Below are 17,987 nucleotides of genomic sequence, written 5' to 3'. Positions count from 1 at the left end.
ATGCATGAGGAGCTGAATCTGAAATAGCCATACCGGAGCTGTTTTCTTCTCTTTTGCAAGCCTTTTCCTGCATTCCGGAATGTGATGACCTGGCTTTTTGCAGTAATGACAAAAACCCTTCTTCTTGGGCTTACTTGCATCATTTTTAGCCTTTTGTGAAGGCTGTCCTGACCCACTGGAAGGCTGCTGATGTCTTTGCCTGTCCCTTTGTTTTTGACTTGAACTTTGAGAGCATGGCTTGTTCACCTGCACGTGAAGCCAAATTTTTCCTGGTTTGCTCTTCCTGAAGCAGAAGTCCTATCAATTCATGAAAAGTGAGAGGATTTGCACCCCCCCTCAATGATAAGTTCAGCGAGGTATGAACGCTGAGATAAGACTCAGGAAGAGAATTCAGAGTGGTGGTAATCATCTCTGAATCAGGAATAATCTCATCAATGTTCAATAATTGCTCTCTGAGATCCTGTAGCTTTGTGAGGTGTACTAACATGGAGTCACCCTATTCCATATGTGTATTACTTAACTCTCTTTTCAAGAAAGATACCCTTGCATCATTCCGGGCTGCATACATGCTTTCTAAGATATCCCACGCTGACTTCAAGGTCTTACATGACCGGATATGCGGAATGATAAATCTTTTAATTGAAAGAGAGATGCATGACAAAGCTAAGGCATCCCGTGAATCCCATCTCTTCTGCTCTGGAGTAGTGGCTATAGCTGCACGACCAACTTGTCCTGCAGCTGCACCCTGTGCACGACCTCTTCCACCTCCTTGCTGGGGAGGGGTATTAGCTGCTATACTTGCTGGTCGGATCTCACCCCCATTCACATAATCCCATAAATTGCGAGAAATCAGAATATTGCGTACCATAAAACTCCAGAGGGAGTAGTTGGTACCATCCAACTTGTCTTCCTGTGAAAGACCACCGAACTGGAAATCATTTTGATTTTGCTGGGCCATATCTGAGAAAGAGATTTTAGCAGATACAAAACTGAATTCCCTTACTGGGAATGAAATGCACAACTCCCAAAAAACACAGCCAAGCACTGGCTGTAAATGCAACTCAAATTTCTGCACTTGCACCGTCAGAAATCTGTCCAAGCATAAAAAACTCTCCAGAATCTGCCAAAAGTGCTGCAAAACACTTCAAGAAAGGCAGTATGAACTGAAATCTTCAAAATTGCTCTCCCAACACAAAAGCCCGAAAAGAGGCCCGAAATTGCAACCAGAAAGGGGCAAATTGATCAAAAGCCCCAAATGTTGCAAGAATTGCGCTCTGTCTGCAAAAGCCCCAAATTTCACTGCGAAATTGGAGTGTAATCACAAAATCCCCAAATTTCTACAAGAAATTGTACTGCAAAAGTGAAAGCCCCAAATTTTGAGCTTGAAATTGCAACCAGAAAGGGGCAGAAGCATAGAAAGCCCCAAATTTTGCAATTTCAGCAGAAAGCCCCAAATTTTTGGGCTAGACCTCTTAATCTGCCTGCAATGTCTGCTTCACAAGCAACTATGAACCCGACAATACCCAAATGACTGCAAAAGATTGCAAATGTCTGCACAAATACCACCAGATCTGTTGGTACGATGAGTACGGATGAGCAGGTACGGTTGTACGACAGAGTACGGATGAGCAAGTACAGATTTGCCACACGTGCAGATGAGCTTGTACTGATGTATGGACGAGCAGATCCGGGATGTACGGCGAAGTACAGGTGTACGGCGAACTGTATAGAAGCAAAACTTGTACGGAAGCAGGTACGACGACCTACTATACGGCGTGTATGCGCAGGTACGGCAACAGCAGGTACACGTTGGTATGGCAGGTACGGCGATGAATCGTATGGTCGAGGTACGGACGGCGAATCGTACGGTCGCCAGTACGGATGGCGAATCGTACGATTGCAGGTACGGACGGCGAGATTGCAGGTGTGCTGGTACGGGCGTCAACGCAGGTACGTACGTGTTGGAGTAGCAAGTCCGTACGGACCTGTACAGAATGTACGGCACTGTACGAGATGATGAGCTGCAGCAGATAGAAGGTACGGCTAGCAAAGGGAGCTCGCGGGAGCTAGAGTCCGGGAGCAGGGAGTAGGTCCAAGAGCACGATCTGCTCTAATACCAAATGTAAGATTTGGGGAGAGAGAGAGCAAGAGAGTGAGCTGAAAGCTTGAAAGCTTAGTTGCAATAGAAGAGTATGAGAGTACAACTGAAAGAGTGAGAGATAAGGTTTTGTCCTAGTGACAAAACCTTAGTAGTCACTAACCATAGTTAGTGGACTAACTGCGGTTAGGGGGGAAAACCTCTTAAAGAGGGAAAAGTGCCCCTAACTAGCTTATCAAATTACATTGGTCACTGCTGAATTATATCTATAATTCTAACATGTTGTTGCCACATCTACATCACGGTCTGCCGCATGGCCATCATAGCAGAAACTGTCATTAGGGCCTCTGCAGCTGGGTTTTGTTTTGGTGAGGCCTGGGAAGTGAATCCTACATACCTACCAGTGTTGGACATGCCACTAGTACTCATGGTGTCCTTTCCGGATCTTCTCTATACCATAAAACAGCAGGGCTATCTTTGAACTGCACAAGGAAGGGGCAGATCTGCTGCTCCCTGATGCTGGCCCGTTGTGCTGCTACTAGTGAGAACTGCGATCTGCTGCCCTAAACCCCGCTGTCTTCTAAGGCTGCTTGGTGGTATCTGATGGCGCTACAACCTGTAGGCAACATGTCACGGGTTGTGGATGCCCGTGACAATGAAGACCATCGGGTGTGATGTTCCTTTGGCAGCTCATTTTGGTTGGAAAGTACATGAATTGGATATAAAAGCAACCCCTCTTAATGGGGATTGGTAGGAAGGAAGTCTATGTGAGTTAGCTTGTTGGTTTTTGGATGCTTGGTTAGGAATTTACAATATGCAGACTCATAAGGCTGTTAATGGGCTTGGTATGAGAAAGTTCATATGCTTTTGACCAATTAGGGTCTACAGAATAGTCCAAGTGAAAGTGCTAGCCTTCGTCATGATTGAGTATGGATGCTCAAGATGTGTGGGTGTGTGGATTTGTATGTGTGAGAGCATATGTTTGTACTATGGTCTACACCCACTGTTGGGTGTTGATGACGTCAGTGGAGATGTCATAGTAGCTAGTCCCTGCTATGCGTGATGGAGTTTGTGGTTTTCAACCTTATGAGTGACTACATGAGATTGAAACTGCACTATGTTGTGCTTTTAGAGGACGAGTTTGGGCTTGTTTCTGGATTCATCTCTCTCTCTCTCTATCTATCCAGGAACAAGCCCAAACTCATCCTCTCTCTCTCTCTCTATATATATATATATATATAAATGTATTAATTCGCTAGGCGGGTTAGGTCTTCAATAGATTTGTGCTCTTTCCATATCCAAATCAAACAATATGAACAAGCACCATCATTGTGTTTCATTCCTACTCCAAGTTAGCATGGCAGCTGGTCATTTTTTACTCGATATTTTGATCTTGGTAATAATGAAAAACCTCCCAAAAGTGTCGAAATCAAGTTCGTTGATGACACCAGTTGACAGTCGTTTTGACCTGGAGGAGTCACCTTGCACTGGTACAAAATGAGGTAATAGAGTGTCCTGTCACAAGATGTATGCAGAAGTTCAAGGATCGCCTTGTAGATCAAGCAAACTTGCTGGTTGAGGGCAAATTGGCAGCAATAACTCAAATCTCTAAAGAGATGAGGGCAGTCGCAGTTCTAGGGGAGGAGAGTGTAGCAAGTGTATGTGGTCATGTAAACTGCCATTTTGACATGGCAGGTGAGAGGAAACTGATCTGCAATGTCACTAACCGGAGTTGGCATGGATGACTGATGCAGGACCATCCACTGCCGGCCGTCACCTTGCATCACCTCTCACTTAGAAGGATTGTGTATACTTGTCATTTATATGGCTTGTGGAGCCTACATGCATTTCTAATTATGATTGCCAGTTACTATTGTGAATTACTGTCCTTGTTCTAGTGCTCTCTAGATAGAAAGCAAGATCGCCACCAGACACAAGCACTTACACGTCTTATGCACATTTTTACATTCATATATCTAAATCTGAACGTGTAGTTCTATTTTATATGCCTTGAATAATTCAAGGATGAGCTTTTGACGTTTTTGTTACTTAATTTCTGCTAGTATTGTGTTAGTACTGCATCTGATGCAATCTTTCATTGGCAGTTTCCAGATATCACAGGATGCCCAGAGGGAGCATTCTGAACAAGCATCTGCTGGGGAAGAGGACATTTGGAATAGAGCTCATTCCAAGCTTTCAAAGAGTATAGTTGCAGTCGATATATTGGCCAATGATAGCTCTGTTGAGTCTTCGCGGTTTAGCCTACAGGCTATAGCTGGGGGTCCCAGATTGCGCTTGCTGCTGGCTGCACTGGAACATCTCCATAAAGAGGCAGGCATTGACTCAGAAGTGTCTAGTTGATCTCTGTCCTTCAAGTATCTGTCTGTATTGTTTTGTAATGAAGCATAATTTGGAACAGGATGAATGCAGTCTGTTTTGAGCTCAATACTTTGTGAAATGTTTATGTCTGCTATTTATATGGCATTTGAAGAGTAATTCTTGTGCACCTGCTTTGTCATTAGAGGTGCAAAGAAACCTAGTTGAAAAATGAAGAGAGAGCGGGAAGTATAAAATAAATTAACAGATACACTAACATTGAATCTTGAAATTCTGAGGGATTTTTTGCAACATGGGTACTCCTACATTTAGAGCTGTAGATATTTATGTGGTCTTGGACGTACAATGATGGGATCGCTTAATGAATGATCTGCAGGTATTGCTCCATTACGTCCCATCCGACAAGGTGACGTCCCACATTCACATGTGGGACAAGTGGGTGGTCCTTTCCTCTGCCTCACCTTCCTCCTCTCTTTGAAAAGAACCCCTAGGGCCCCTCATTCATTCATTCCAATTGTCCCATGCTTGCAGGCTTCTGCCCCTCCTCCTTGTTGGGAGATACCCTGCTCCATCTGTTCTCCTCAGTGCCTTGCCAGCCCCGCTAGGTCCTTGCATCATCATTTCCATCTTTTCCATGCAGCTGCTGCCTCTCTCTTTCCAAGTCAAAGCTCTCTTTCCTACACAGCTTCTCTTTTTTTCTCCATGTTAAAGCTTCCTTTTCCTTGTTGTGACTCCCTTTCCAATGTTGATACTTTGTTCTCCCAGCATCGAATCCAAGCCATACTAGCCTGTGTAACGAATCTCTGCTGTGAGATCGCCACATAGGACACTTAGTCCTATGTGACACCTAGGACACTTAGTCCTAGGTCTAGGTACAAGTACTTTGTACCTTTCTTTTCATTATATGACTCACAACTCAAGATTGACGTGACGGCTGTGACCTTTCGACTCTTTGTACCTTGCACTTGCTCTTTCGTCTAACGATCCTATAGTGGTATCAGAGCCAGGTTTCGACTTGTCTCCTGCCCCCGGATTTGCACCTACTCCCCGTATCTCCCTCTGTACAGTCCGTACGACTATACGGACGTTTATACAGATATGTACGGATCAGTTTATTTTGTGCCTTTTATGCCACATAGGACGCTTAGTCCTATGTGACACCTAGGACACTTAGTCCTAGGTCTAGGTACAAGTACTATGTACCTTTCTTTTCATTATACAACTCACAACTCAAGATTGACGTGATGGCTGTGACCTTTCGACTTTTTGTACCTTGCACTTGCTCTTTCGTCTAACGATCCTACAATTAGCTGACTATTGGTTGCAAGCCTCCACCATGAAAGAAGTATCTCGAAGCTGTTAAAGAGCCACTATCAAACGAGCTCATCTTGGTCTCTCCTCGGTTGTCCAGTGGAGTTGGTCCCAAAGACAACATACATCGGTCCAGTGACTCACATGGATCAGCTGACAGATTGGTAGATGACCAGGGGCTTCCCCTCATGATTCCCTTGTTTGGGGTTCTCTCTCTCTCTCTCTCTCGTCACAGTGACAGTGCCATAGATGCAATTGACTAGCAGAGGCTCACATATTGGAGTAGCATGGAGTCAAAGGACACTTGTTGTACCACTGCTAAGAAATAGGACACTGAGTCGTGCATTGACACCACGATGTGGCAATGCTAAACACCAATGATCGAGTTGGGTGCAAAAAGGGTTTATGATTGGAAGACGAGTGCCCCTACCACCACTTGTTGGAAGGTTTGTCATGAGCACTGATGACTGTCGACCTGTTCCAAGTGACTGCCGAGCTTTAAAAAAAGATAAAAGCTTAGAGACTAGTAGAACAACAAAATATCTACCCTTTTAATTTCACTAAAGGTATAGTTGGTGAAAGAGAATTGGTCGAGTCAAAAATGAAAGTTACTCGTTTGGGTTTAGAACAATTAATACTGGAGCCAACACAAGGACTAAATCTAGGATAAGATGAGGAACCATGTACAACAGGAATCAGTGCCTATGTGGTGGGTGATCAGCTTCAAGTAGTTAAAGACTTGTTCATGCAGTATAGAGATGCCTTTGCCTGGAGTTATATGACTAAAGGGGAGTTCCTCTAGAGATTCATCAGCACAGAATTCCACCCGCCCTAGATGCAAAGCCTATCAAGGAATAGAGATACAGAGTGAATCCTAATTATGCTAAATAGGTTAAAGCTGAGCTTGATAGATGGATGCTGTTACTATACCAATTCAATTTCAAGATTATTCATAAATGAGGAAAGTCTTATGCAAGAACTGATTGTTTATCCCAGTTGCCAGGCTTGGATGGTAGTAAAGGTGTTAGTGCCAAAGGACAAGCGCAGGTTGTTTGCCTTGTAATGCGTGAAAGTATAGCCTAATTGGTGGTCCATTATATCATTAGGGTGCTAATGGCATTCTATGCAGATGGGTTTTCCCACATGAGCGAGTTGAGGTTCTTAAGAGGCACACACAGGCCCTATGGGAGGTCACTTTTGTGGCAAGCTTATTACTCAAAAAGTTTTACAAGCTGGATTGTGGTGGAGTACCCTATTTAAGGATGCCCGTGTTTGGCGTGTTGAGTGTGATGGCTGTCAGCAAATTGGAAGATTGCTTCCACTAGACCACTTGCCATTGCAACCAGGGGAAGCATTCCAACGTTGAGTCCTGGATTACATGGGTTCATTAAAAAATATAGCTCGATATACTTAGAAATGAATATATCCTAGCAGCTTAAAATTATGCTATTAAATGGGCCAAGGCTAAAGCCTTAAGGGACAACTCGTCTTAGACAATAGCCAAATTCATCTTTGAGAATATTATCTGCAGATATGGATGCCCAACTGAATTTGTCAGTGATGAAGGAGCTCATTTTATGAATGAAGTATTTGAGTTATTGACAATAGAGTTTATGGTTGTACACAGAGTTGCCACAACTTATTACCCACGGTGTAACAGACATGCCAAGTCTATCAACAACACTCTAAAATTAGTGCTCATAAAGATAGTGAGTACACACCGACGGGATTGGGATACAAAGCTTGTTGCAGCATTATGGCCCTACCAGATACCTTAGAATGTCACTGCAAATTTGACTATATTCCAGATGGCTTTTGGATTAGAAGCTATTGTCAAGTTTCTAGTTCCAAGTTTGCGGGCTGCCATTGATCATCACCTTGGTGAACTAGAAGCAATCAAGAGATGATTGCAGAAGCTAGCTAAGTTGGATGATCTGCACATTTGAGCTGCATAGTCACAATAGGTGATACAAAGGAGGGGAGAAGCTTAGCATGGTCTGCATATTGTTTGGAAGAACCTAAAGAAGGGAATGCTAGTAATGCTATACAAGGCAAGATAGGACCATTGAAAACCAATCTCAAACTTGCGTAGAATGGACCATACAGGTTGATTGATGTTCAAAGCAATGGTACATTGCAATTGGATGATTTGCAAGGGGAGGTAATTCCCCAAGTTGTTCAATGGAAGCCAAGCTAAGCCATACTGAGCTGCTACAGCAAGTTTAGAGACAGCAAGAAGTTCAGAGGTGCTCAAAAGATGCCGCATGGCAGCAAATCTCTTTATCTCACCTTAGCTAAGTTTAATCATGATAGTAATAGTGAGTCTGTTTTGGTCAAGGTGTCAGATGGGACACTAAATCTAGCTACGAATCTTCTCCAACGAGCTGTTATTGCTGGATGCAAGGAATTCTGTAGATTCATACCTCACAACACAATTTCTGTTCGCTCTACCCCCGTCTTGTTTCCTCGCACTCTCTTTTTCCGTCCGTCCCCCCCCGCGCGCCCCCCCCCCCCCCCCCCCACTTTTGACATGGCCTCAAGTGATGAAGCTTGAAAGCCTCAACAAAACAGAGGCTATGACCTCTGACCTTTATCAAGGCAGCTTCAGAACGGCACCAATGTAGATTCAAATCTATTCTAAGAATGCTCTATTTGCTGGGATTTCTTGAACTAAAGCAGCTTCAAACACATCTAGATGACAATTGCAGGCAAATACACCTATTCCACAGCTAGTAGGGCCTCAACAAGAGTGCACCTGCTTTAAAATGAACTTGCAAAGCCTCTACCACGAACAAGAAGAGGAAGGGAGCGAGTGGGCAGCCCTGGCGGACCGAGCGAGAGAGAGGAAAGGCCTCGCCCGTGTGTCCTCCGATAAGCATCTGGCTAGAGCTCCCCGCATAAAGTGCAGAAACTCCTTTGACCCATCTGTCTGAGAAACCCAATCTCCGCATAGTACCCTCCAGGAAGGACCACTCTACCCTGTCGTAGGTCACGGCTGTTCTGGACAGCTCCAAATGTCTGCACACCCTTGGAAACGTGCAAAAAACTGCAAAAAGGCCCTCCAACAGCAGATAGGCTTCTGAAAAACCTTAGAATACAGTGTCTAACAGGCTCGATTGTACGGGCAGTTCTGTACAGCTGCATGCGGTCCAAGAGACCTCTAAAAACGCTACTAGCTGCGGTTCCTGGCTGGTGCAAGGTTTCCGCAGCTTTAGGCAGCCTGTCAACAGCCGCAGCAGCTCTGAAAACCTATGAACAGCTCAAAAACTCTTGAAAAGTCTGTAGGCACCATGAGAAACATGCTTAAGTCGTAGTAGGGGTGTTGGAAAGGTCACCTTCCCATTTGTAAGCCCCCAAATAAGGAGAGCATGGGGGAGGTAGACCAAGGCCTGAAGGGGCTGCCACATGGGCAGCACATGGGCCGCCATGTGGGCAGCACACAGTCAAAACATAGACTGCCACATGGGACACAGGCTGCCATGTGGGCAGCACAAAGCCATGGAACCCAGGTGCCAAGGAAGGTGGGGCCTGGCAGCAGCCCAAAAGGGCCTGGCATAGGCCCTTATATAGGGCTGGGAAGGCAACCGTAGTTAGTGAACTAACTGTGGTTAGGGGAAAAAACCTCTAAAAGGAGGGAAAAGTGCCCCTAACCTACTTATTACATTACATTGGTCACTGCTAGAATATAATAATAATTCTAACACCCCCCTGCAGTGCCAATGTCATGTACAAGGAAATGATCAATCACCAAAAGGAGATAAGTTCAGGGCACTGCGAAATGCCTCAAACTTTTCACGTGGAAGCGCTTTGGTGAAGATGCCTGCAACATTGTCATGTGTTGACACATAGATCATACTGATCTCTCCTGCATGCAAGTTCTCTCTGACATAGTGATAGTGAACCTCAATGTGCTTCGTGCGAGCATGAAACAGAGGATTCTTTGCCACTGCTATAGCACTATGACTATCAGTGAGAATTGGAGAAGGACCCTCCAATGAAAGATGAAGATCAGCAAATAAATGACGCAGCCAAACACATTCAACTGTCGCTGTGAAAGCTGCCCTGTACTCAGCTTCACATGAGGAGGTAGCCACTGTAGACTGTTTCTTGCTCAACCAAGAAATGCAAGCATGTCCTAGAAAGAAACAATTCCCACTGGTGGACTGCCTAGTATCATAGTCTCCAGCCCAATCTGAGTCATTGTAAGCATGCATCTGCAAGTCACCCCCCCTGGGAAACATCAAGCCAAAGGACTTTGTACCTTGCAAGTAACGGAAGATGCATTTTACAGCATGCCAATGCATAATCTTTGGGCTGTGCATATACTTGCTCACCTGAGAAACTGAAAACTGAATATCAGGTCGTGTATTGTAGAGATAAATGAGGCATCCAACAGCCTGACTATAGAGTGTGACATCAATTGATTCACCCACATCATGCATTGTAAGCTTCAGCCCCGGCTCCATGGGAGTGGATATAGGCTTGCAATCATGCATGTTGAATCTATCCAAGAGTTTTTGAACATACTTGGACTGAGACATAACAATGCCACGTTTCTCTTGAACAAACCGGATCCCCAAAAAGAAATGTAACAAGCCCAAGTCTGACATATCAAATGTAGCTTTCAATTGGGCTTTGAAATCTGCAATTACTTCCTCATTTGATTTGGTGAGAAGCATGTCATCTACATAAAGAATGATGACCAAAATATCCCCCCCATCCTTCTTGATATAGAGGGTGCTCTCAGTTGGACTATTGTGCAATCCCTTGCTGGTTAGAAAGTTATCAATTTTGGCATACCATGCACGTGGGGCTTGTTTCAGAAGGAAAGCTGTTTTAATGTCCAATTGATGAACATTCCATTCAAAATTTGCAGCCATTGCTATAACTGATCTGATGGTGGTCATTCTAGATGTAGAAGCAAAAGTCTTCTCATAATCTATGTCCTTTTTTTGAGCATATCCTTCTGCAACCAGCCTTGCCTTGTACCGATCACTGGACCCATCTGGCTTTCTTTTGACTTTGATAACCCAACGTGTACCTATGGCATTCTTACCTGGTGGCAAATCCACAACATCCCAAGTCTGATTTTTATGAATGGACTGCAATTCATCGTGCATGGCATTCATCCAATGCACATTATCCTTTGCTTCTTCAAATGTCTCAAGCTCCTCCTCATCAAGAAGAGTACCTGCATAAGTTGGTTCAACTGAAAGAGCCCCCCCATGTGCCTTATTGCACTACGAGTCCTGCCAGGCAATGGAGCTTCAAGCTTACTCTCCCTGAGAGTCTGAAGCAACATCTCCATTGACATAATCCCAAAGATGTCTGCCAACCAAGATATTGCGAACCATGAAACTCCACAAGGAGTAGTTGGTGCCATCCAACTTATCCTCTTGTGTGAGAACCCCGAACACCTCATTGGAGTTGTTCTGAGCCATTTATACCAGATAATATCAAAAAATACAGTAGACTGACCAAGTGAAATCCCTTTCTCGGATATAAAATGCACAAGTAAAATCTGCAGCTGTAGGAGTGACGGGTGTAGGAGCTGTATCTGGTCTGCTTCTAGCTGTAGGAGTGACGGGTGTAGTAGCTGTATCTGGTCTTGCTTCATCTCCATTGACATAATCCCAAAGATGTCTGCCAACCAAGATATTGCGAACCATGAAACTCCACAAGGAGTAGTTGGTGCCATCCAACTTATCCTCCTGTGTGAGAACCCCGAATACCTCATTGGAGTTATTTTGAGCCATTTATACCAGATAATATCAAAAAATACAGCAGATTGACCAAGTGAAATCCCTTCCTCGGATATAAAATGCACAAGTAAAATCTGCAAAGAAAAGTCTGCCCACAGTGACAAATACTGTCACAGCCTGTGAAAGGCTCAGAATGCACTTCAATTTGTCCTGCAAATGCTCTCAAAAACTTCCAAATGCCAATGACTAGGTGGGTGTAAATACCATGCTTTAGGTTTGCAAATCTCTATGATTGTTGTGGAGGAAGCACTGTGGCTTAATACCACAGCATGGCCAAATCTCAAGCCCATATTATGGAGTATGCAGATTAGAACAATAAGGAATTGGCATACTAAAGTTGTGTTTAAGTTCTAAGATGCTAATAATGTGCTATGTGTGGAAATAATAATGCCTAAGAGCTGAACTGGTAGCCTTAGTATCTAAGATGATGGAAACTCAAATCGGGGACAGGTCTTGGCAAGGATAAAATAGCCTGATGATATAACTGGGTTTTTCCGGAAAGGAATTTCTTGGCAGAAGTTGGGGGCAGGAAGCATAAAAGTAGATGTTATCAGCAGCCGCTTGTATGATTCATGCTAGGTTGCCTACAATATGATAAGAGGCTTTCACCATACAGGGTGCGGTAACCTGTCCTATTGGGACAATTTTCTACTTACTCCTAGTTAAACATGCTGGGGAATTTTAGATGACGATGAATGACATGGGTCGTCATGGTTTTTCCCGTTTTCCCCCTGGCATATGTAGAGATCTTGCGCATTTCCAAGAACTAATTTTGATCGGAACTGAATGATTAGGACTTTATTTAGAAGTTGGCATGTGTATATCATCTGAAGTTTAAGTTATTAAGACCACTTTGCGTGGCTTGATATTTTTGTATGACATTGGTTTAAATGGATTTCAATATACAAGCAGTTTATATCTCTAATTGATTCTTTGTACAGTGGTCTTAGCAGATTTGCAACCTACAATATGAAAGAAATTATTCGGAGTCTGGTTGGACACGTACTTCCATCAAATTGTTATGTGAATTGGTGGTACCCGTTTGCAGAAGTTGGGTTTCTGAGGAACGAATGAGGAAACTCAAAGATCAACCAAGTTCAACTCAGGGGGTATTGGTTGCAGCATGGGGACCACTTAAGGAACGCAGATCCAAGTCATCAGAGGTAATAGAGGAGGACATTGTCTTACAATGGGAATCAGCATTCAGCTCCCGTTTAGAACGTTATGGGGGACATAAAATTATGATGGGGAATCTCAAAGTGACTGGAAAGGCAGATTTATATGCAGATTTCCTTCATTTCCTGTGCTTTGGGTCTTCCAGGTAGCAACTGTTTAAGTATTTCAAAGATAATCATGTCATGGAGCGGATTGTTTATTTCTCATTTGAATGGATGTCTTTTTACAATGTTTGAGAACACAATCTTGTCATAGGGTTCAAGGCTTTTGCCTGGTTATGTAAGCTGTATTCATGGCTATCTAAACTTGTCGGAAATGTTCCTTCCTTTGAATTTCTGGCAAAATCAAAGGACAACAGATACTTATGACTGGTAAAAGCTTATTGTTTTGCCTAAAGTTTCGGCTTCATTTGATCTGAAAGGCTCAGACATAGAAACTAGTTCGCCAATTTTCCTCCCTTGCACTCCATTTTGCATTGTGCAGTTTATGGTCTGCAGCTTTGTGAGGGGACTTTTTCACGAATTAGAGGAACATATGTATAGGATATCAAGTTGGAAAATTAAGTATCTCACTCAATAGAAAAAGGAGAGGGAGGAATAAGACAAGGTTCTATCATTATTTATCTAATTGAAGTTTAAAGACTGAATGCCAGTCCTCCCTACTTTCCTTGTTCTCCTGTCAGTTTGATAGATTGGCATATAAAAAAGAACAAAGGCGCAATATTAAATGTATGACCCAGTTGTATATCCACACCGTAGTTGCGGGGATCCAAAGGAAACATGGAAGTTTCCAAAACATGTTTTCCCGGAAAAATGGTAGGAAAACATTAACTCAGCCTGAACAAATATCGCTCCTTATGACGTTTCGGATAGGATACATTAGAAAGAAGGGTTTGGATAGGCTTTCTGCCTCAAATTCATGAGAGCTGGTCATTAGTTTGCATATTGGGCGTCTCTTCAACATCGATTTTCTCATTGAGGTAATCCTGCCTCCTAGATCTCTCTTGTGTAGAAGACCAACTTATCCTTCATTTAATGCCATATCTTGGCTAGGAATTCCCGCGTTACAAGCTCCATAGCAATATCTTCATCAAGAAGATCTGACACACCTATCTCCCAGTATGTTGTCCATTCACACTTCCTGCAGTGTTGCAACCCTTATTGTTTCAATTGTAACAAGGTGACTAATGTTGGCATAGAGCTCCCCTTCCAATGGTAGCATGCATGTCTCTGCTAGTGGAATGGGTAAGGGAGTGAACTTTGGTTCCCAATTCTTTTATTATGAACCTCTTTTGTATCCTCTTCGCTCTCTTCCACCATTCCTTGGCAAGAATGTCTATTTGCTCTAGTGTATTTGGAATCTCAAGTGGATGCAACATACCACCGTCTCTCAGACTATTGGCCTTATCATGTGACATCTGCTTACGCTTTATCACGTGGCCTTCTTTGGCCAATAAAAATCCCTTTGTGACCAAATCTGAGGTATGATGTATGTCTAGACATCTAGCAGTTGGAACATTATGACATTCACATAAAATACGTAAAATAAAAGAGGGTGAAAAGTGTCAAATCCAACTGTACCAAGAAGATTTGAGTTAAGAGGGAGAGAATCCCAGCCAAATGGTGCTAGAGCATGTTGAAGCACCTGGAGGAAGGCCGGAATGACTGAAAAGAGTCCAGATCTGAGCTGAAAACCTCCAAAAATGCTCGAAGTCAACTTCTGACAAGTTGTACAGATTCCTGGCAGCATCACGCACCTGTTTGTACAGGTCCGTACGGCCGTATGGACGTCCATACAAATGTACGGACAAATTTTCTTCGGCTGAGATGGTGTGGGACAGGGTTGTTTGTATGTGGGCAGCGCAGAAATTTCAAAAAACGTTGAAATCGGACCTCAAAAAGTCAAAAAACAGCCGTTGGACTGTTTTTCTGCTCAAAAAACAGGTTTCTGGCGATGAAATGAGGCACCGGACGGAGCTGGAGCAAAATGGCAGGTAGGAGCAAAGTAGGAGCAAGAGAACTTGCTCTGATACCACTATTGGGTGCGGGAAGCAATGGAGTGCAAAAGGAATGCAACGAGCAGACAACAAGCAGAGGCAAAACGGAGTACTTGCAAATGGATAAAGAGAAAATACAAAGGGGTGGCCTATATGGCCCCCAAGTCAACCATATGGTTGACGAGTGAAGTCGACTCTATGAGTTGACCTGACCTACAAGGCACATACCAAATTCCTATCATTGGTTGTGTTTGTGAACTACATCCAGATATAGTGAATGGAAGTTTCCATGAGTTCTAGGATAACCCTTCTTTCTCTTTTCTTTGCTATCTTACCACTCACCCTTAGGCTTCTAATGCAGACCTAATTCTTAGATTTATTTTATCTTATTTGTTCCTTTTAATAAAATAGTAATAAAAAAGAAAGGGCAAGAACGCTTTGCTTCATGAATATCTTGTCGTTGTCCTTATAGACTTTTCTTGGACCTCATGGAAGTTCTTCTACAAAATAAACAACTGGTCTAGTCCCAAGTGACCAGCTTAGAATTACTCTTCTATGCAAAACAAAATGGTCTAGTTGCAAGTACCCAACTTAGAGCTACTCTTCTAATGGTATAGGCCCAAGTGAACTTAGAACTACTCTTCTAATGGTCTAGCGCCAAGTGATCCAGCTTGGAGCTACTCTTTTATGGAACATCGTCGAACATTGGACTCTCGTTGCCTTTGAAACTCAGCATCCACTCCTTCATCACGTTTAATTAGTAAATGCCTCGCTATGCTGTTCTCTTTGCTTAGTAATCTTATGCTTCCTTTGGGTGATCCACATGTGAGCTACGTCCCTCCTTGATTTGTAGAGCCTCTCTTTTTTGCTCGGAGAGAGGCTCTTATACCAAATGTAATGAACAAGGTCTCTGGTTCTCTTAATTCTTCATTTTCCGCTCACTTTGTTGAAAAACTAAGACTCTATGTCTGTTTCCTAGGCCCTCCTGCAGCGTCCAAGCTGTAGTAGTGCTCCCCTGATCTCTACACTGAGTATTTCTTTGCTGATCCTAATCTTTTCTTACCGTGAGATAACTAACTATGTGCATAGGACCTATCCTATGTGCTCTCTCTCTCTCTCTCTCTCTCTCTCTCTCTCTCCCCCAACCCCTTCCTCCCTCCCTACCCTCCCTACCTCCCTCCCCTCCTCCCCCGTCCACCCCTTGAGGCTCTTCCCCACTTACCTTCCTGTCATGGAGGCTTTCTAGCTGCCTCTGGAGGCCTTCTTGCTGCCGCGAGGGACCTCCTTGCTATCACCTAGGCCCAGCCTAGGTCCCGGCCCAGTTTCGCTTGTTGTAGGAGCTCCCAACAACCTGTGGGGTGTTGTAGCAGCTCGACCATGTCATCTCTTGGGACCATTGCGTTTATTCACATCTTCTATCGTGTGTTGCTTTTGCTGTTGCTTCTCCTCTTTGAGACTGCATATGTCCATACAACCTCCTGGCAGGCCCTTCTTTGAGATTCAAGCTAATCTGATGGTTTCTTGCAGGTTCGAAAGGCAACAATAGGACTTCTTGATTTCTTGGTATGTTCTTGAATCTTGGTCTCGAGTAAATCTTGAAGGGCCTAAAACAGGTCCTCTGTCTAGGGTAGTCGCGAAGGCATCCTCGTGCTTGGAGTAGTCGCGGCTACTTCTGCGCTCCCTTGGTGAGTAGTCGTGGCTGCTCATAGCAACCCAGAAACGTTGACAGCACTGCCACACTGAAGGCAACCAACAAAGCTTCTGCTCAACCAACTTCAAATTCAACACCAGCATTGGCACCAGCTTCTACATCATCACCACCAGCACCAGCTTCTACATCACCACCACCATCATCATCATCCTTGGGATCATCTTTTGCACCGTCTTTGGAGATGGCAGCTCCACCATCCTTGGGTGTAGCAATGTCAGGGGCTGCAGCAGATTTTGTTGTACCACCGTAGTGTTTGGATCAAGGGGAGTTTGTCTTGGCCCGACCCACTATGCTCCTCCCCAACAGTATACCTCATCTCTGTCACCCTTACTCGTCAGTCAGCCACCTTTCCCCTCCTCAGTCGGTCTCATTATGCCCACATTCCAGTAGCTGGGCCGTTTCAATTCTCCCTAAAACTTAGGTAAATCCTTAGACGTTAGGTGCTGGAGTTTCTAAGGTTCTTTGACACCCTCCCTACAATTTATTCTAATCCCTTTTTAACCCTAGGCAATGACTTAGAGCATAACATACCCTATTTCTTATCTATCTCACTCAATATGGCTCTGATCTTAGAGCCATCGGAACCAACATTCTTCTCTTGACGAATCCCATTGATTAGTATACTAATTTAGGCAATACTGGGTACTCACGTCATGACAAAAGCTGCCCTGTACTCAGATTCACATGATAATGTAGCCATTGTGGATTGTTTCTTGCTCAACTAAGAAATGCATGAACTGCCAAGAAAACAACAACTGCCGGCAATTGGTGGAATGTTTGATGTCATAATTACCAGTCCAATGTGAATCGATGAAAGCATGTAACTCAGAGTCACCCCCCTGGCATAGAATAAACCAAGAGATTGAGTACCCTTTAGGTATTTGAAAACACACTTTACAGCATTCCAATGCTGTGTCTTTGGGCTATGTATATACCTGCTCCACTGGGATACACTAACCTGAATATTTGGATGGGTATTGCAGACATATATGAGGCATCCAACAGACGATTGTATGTAACCGCATTAAATGGTTCACTTGCTTCATGCATGGACAGCCTCAGCCCAGGCTCCATTGGCAGCTTGGAGTCCTGAAAATTGACCTTTGTAACATTCCCAATATATACTTGGACTGTTTGAGAACAATGCCTTTTCTGATTACATAAATTGAATGCCCAGATAGTATTGCAACAGCCCCAGATACGAGTAAATTGTTGAGGAAGACCACCACAAACATTCCCCTGTATGGATAAATAAGTAATTTATCATTTGTTGGAAAGTTGCCATGGCATTGGTTAGACCAAACAACTCAACCAAAGTTCGTAAAAATTGCATCGGGTTTGGAATGCTGTTAGAGCAACATCAGTAGGTTCTATTTATATCTGATGATATCCGGATCAAAGGTCAATCTTAGTGAAGTATGCTGCATCTTGATGATCCATCAGTTCTTCCATTTTTGGATGTAGATCCTCTTTTTAAATGGCTAGATGATTTCAGTATACAAGTTTAATCCTTATAGAGTAGATAACTATCTTCTGAGGTATACTCCTCAATTATGTCCTTGTTCAACATCAACTGTATGTGCTTTGCAACTATAG

At 43.6% G+C, this 17,987-nt stretch overlaps 2 protein-coding genes across 2 annotated transcripts in view; both read left to right on the top strand.

Moving 5' to 3' along the window:
• The window catches only part of LOC147887970 (pentatricopeptide repeat-containing protein At1g06140, mitochondrial-like), a 197,711-nt gene that overhangs the window by 59,798 nt on the left and 119,926 nt on the right, over positions 1–17,987 (top strand). The window lies entirely within an intron of this gene.
• Positions 1–17,987, top strand: part of LOC147887972 (phosphoglycolate phosphatase) — a 60,225-nt gene that overhangs the window by 20,200 nt on the left and 22,038 nt on the right. Inside the window, exons 6-7 of the mRNA XM_087393265.1 lie at positions 4,204–4,429; positions 12,462–12,829. Of these exons, the coding sequence (XP_087249391.1) occupies positions 4,204–4,429; positions 12,462–12,829 (594 nt within the window). The remainder of the gene's footprint in view (positions 1–4,203; positions 4,430–12,461; positions 12,830–17,987) is intronic.

The sequence above is a fragment of the Dipteris shenzhenensis genome, chromosome 22 (assembly GCF_047967505.1).
Source record: "Dipteris shenzhenensis isolate YYH24624 ecotype China chromosome 22, Dip_SZ_1.0, whole genome shotgun sequence".
Lineage (NCBI taxonomy): Eukaryota > Viridiplantae > Streptophyta > Polypodiopsida > Gleicheniales > Dipteridaceae > Dipteris > Dipteris shenzhenensis.
This window is presented reverse-complemented; position numbering and strand designations above follow the sequence as displayed.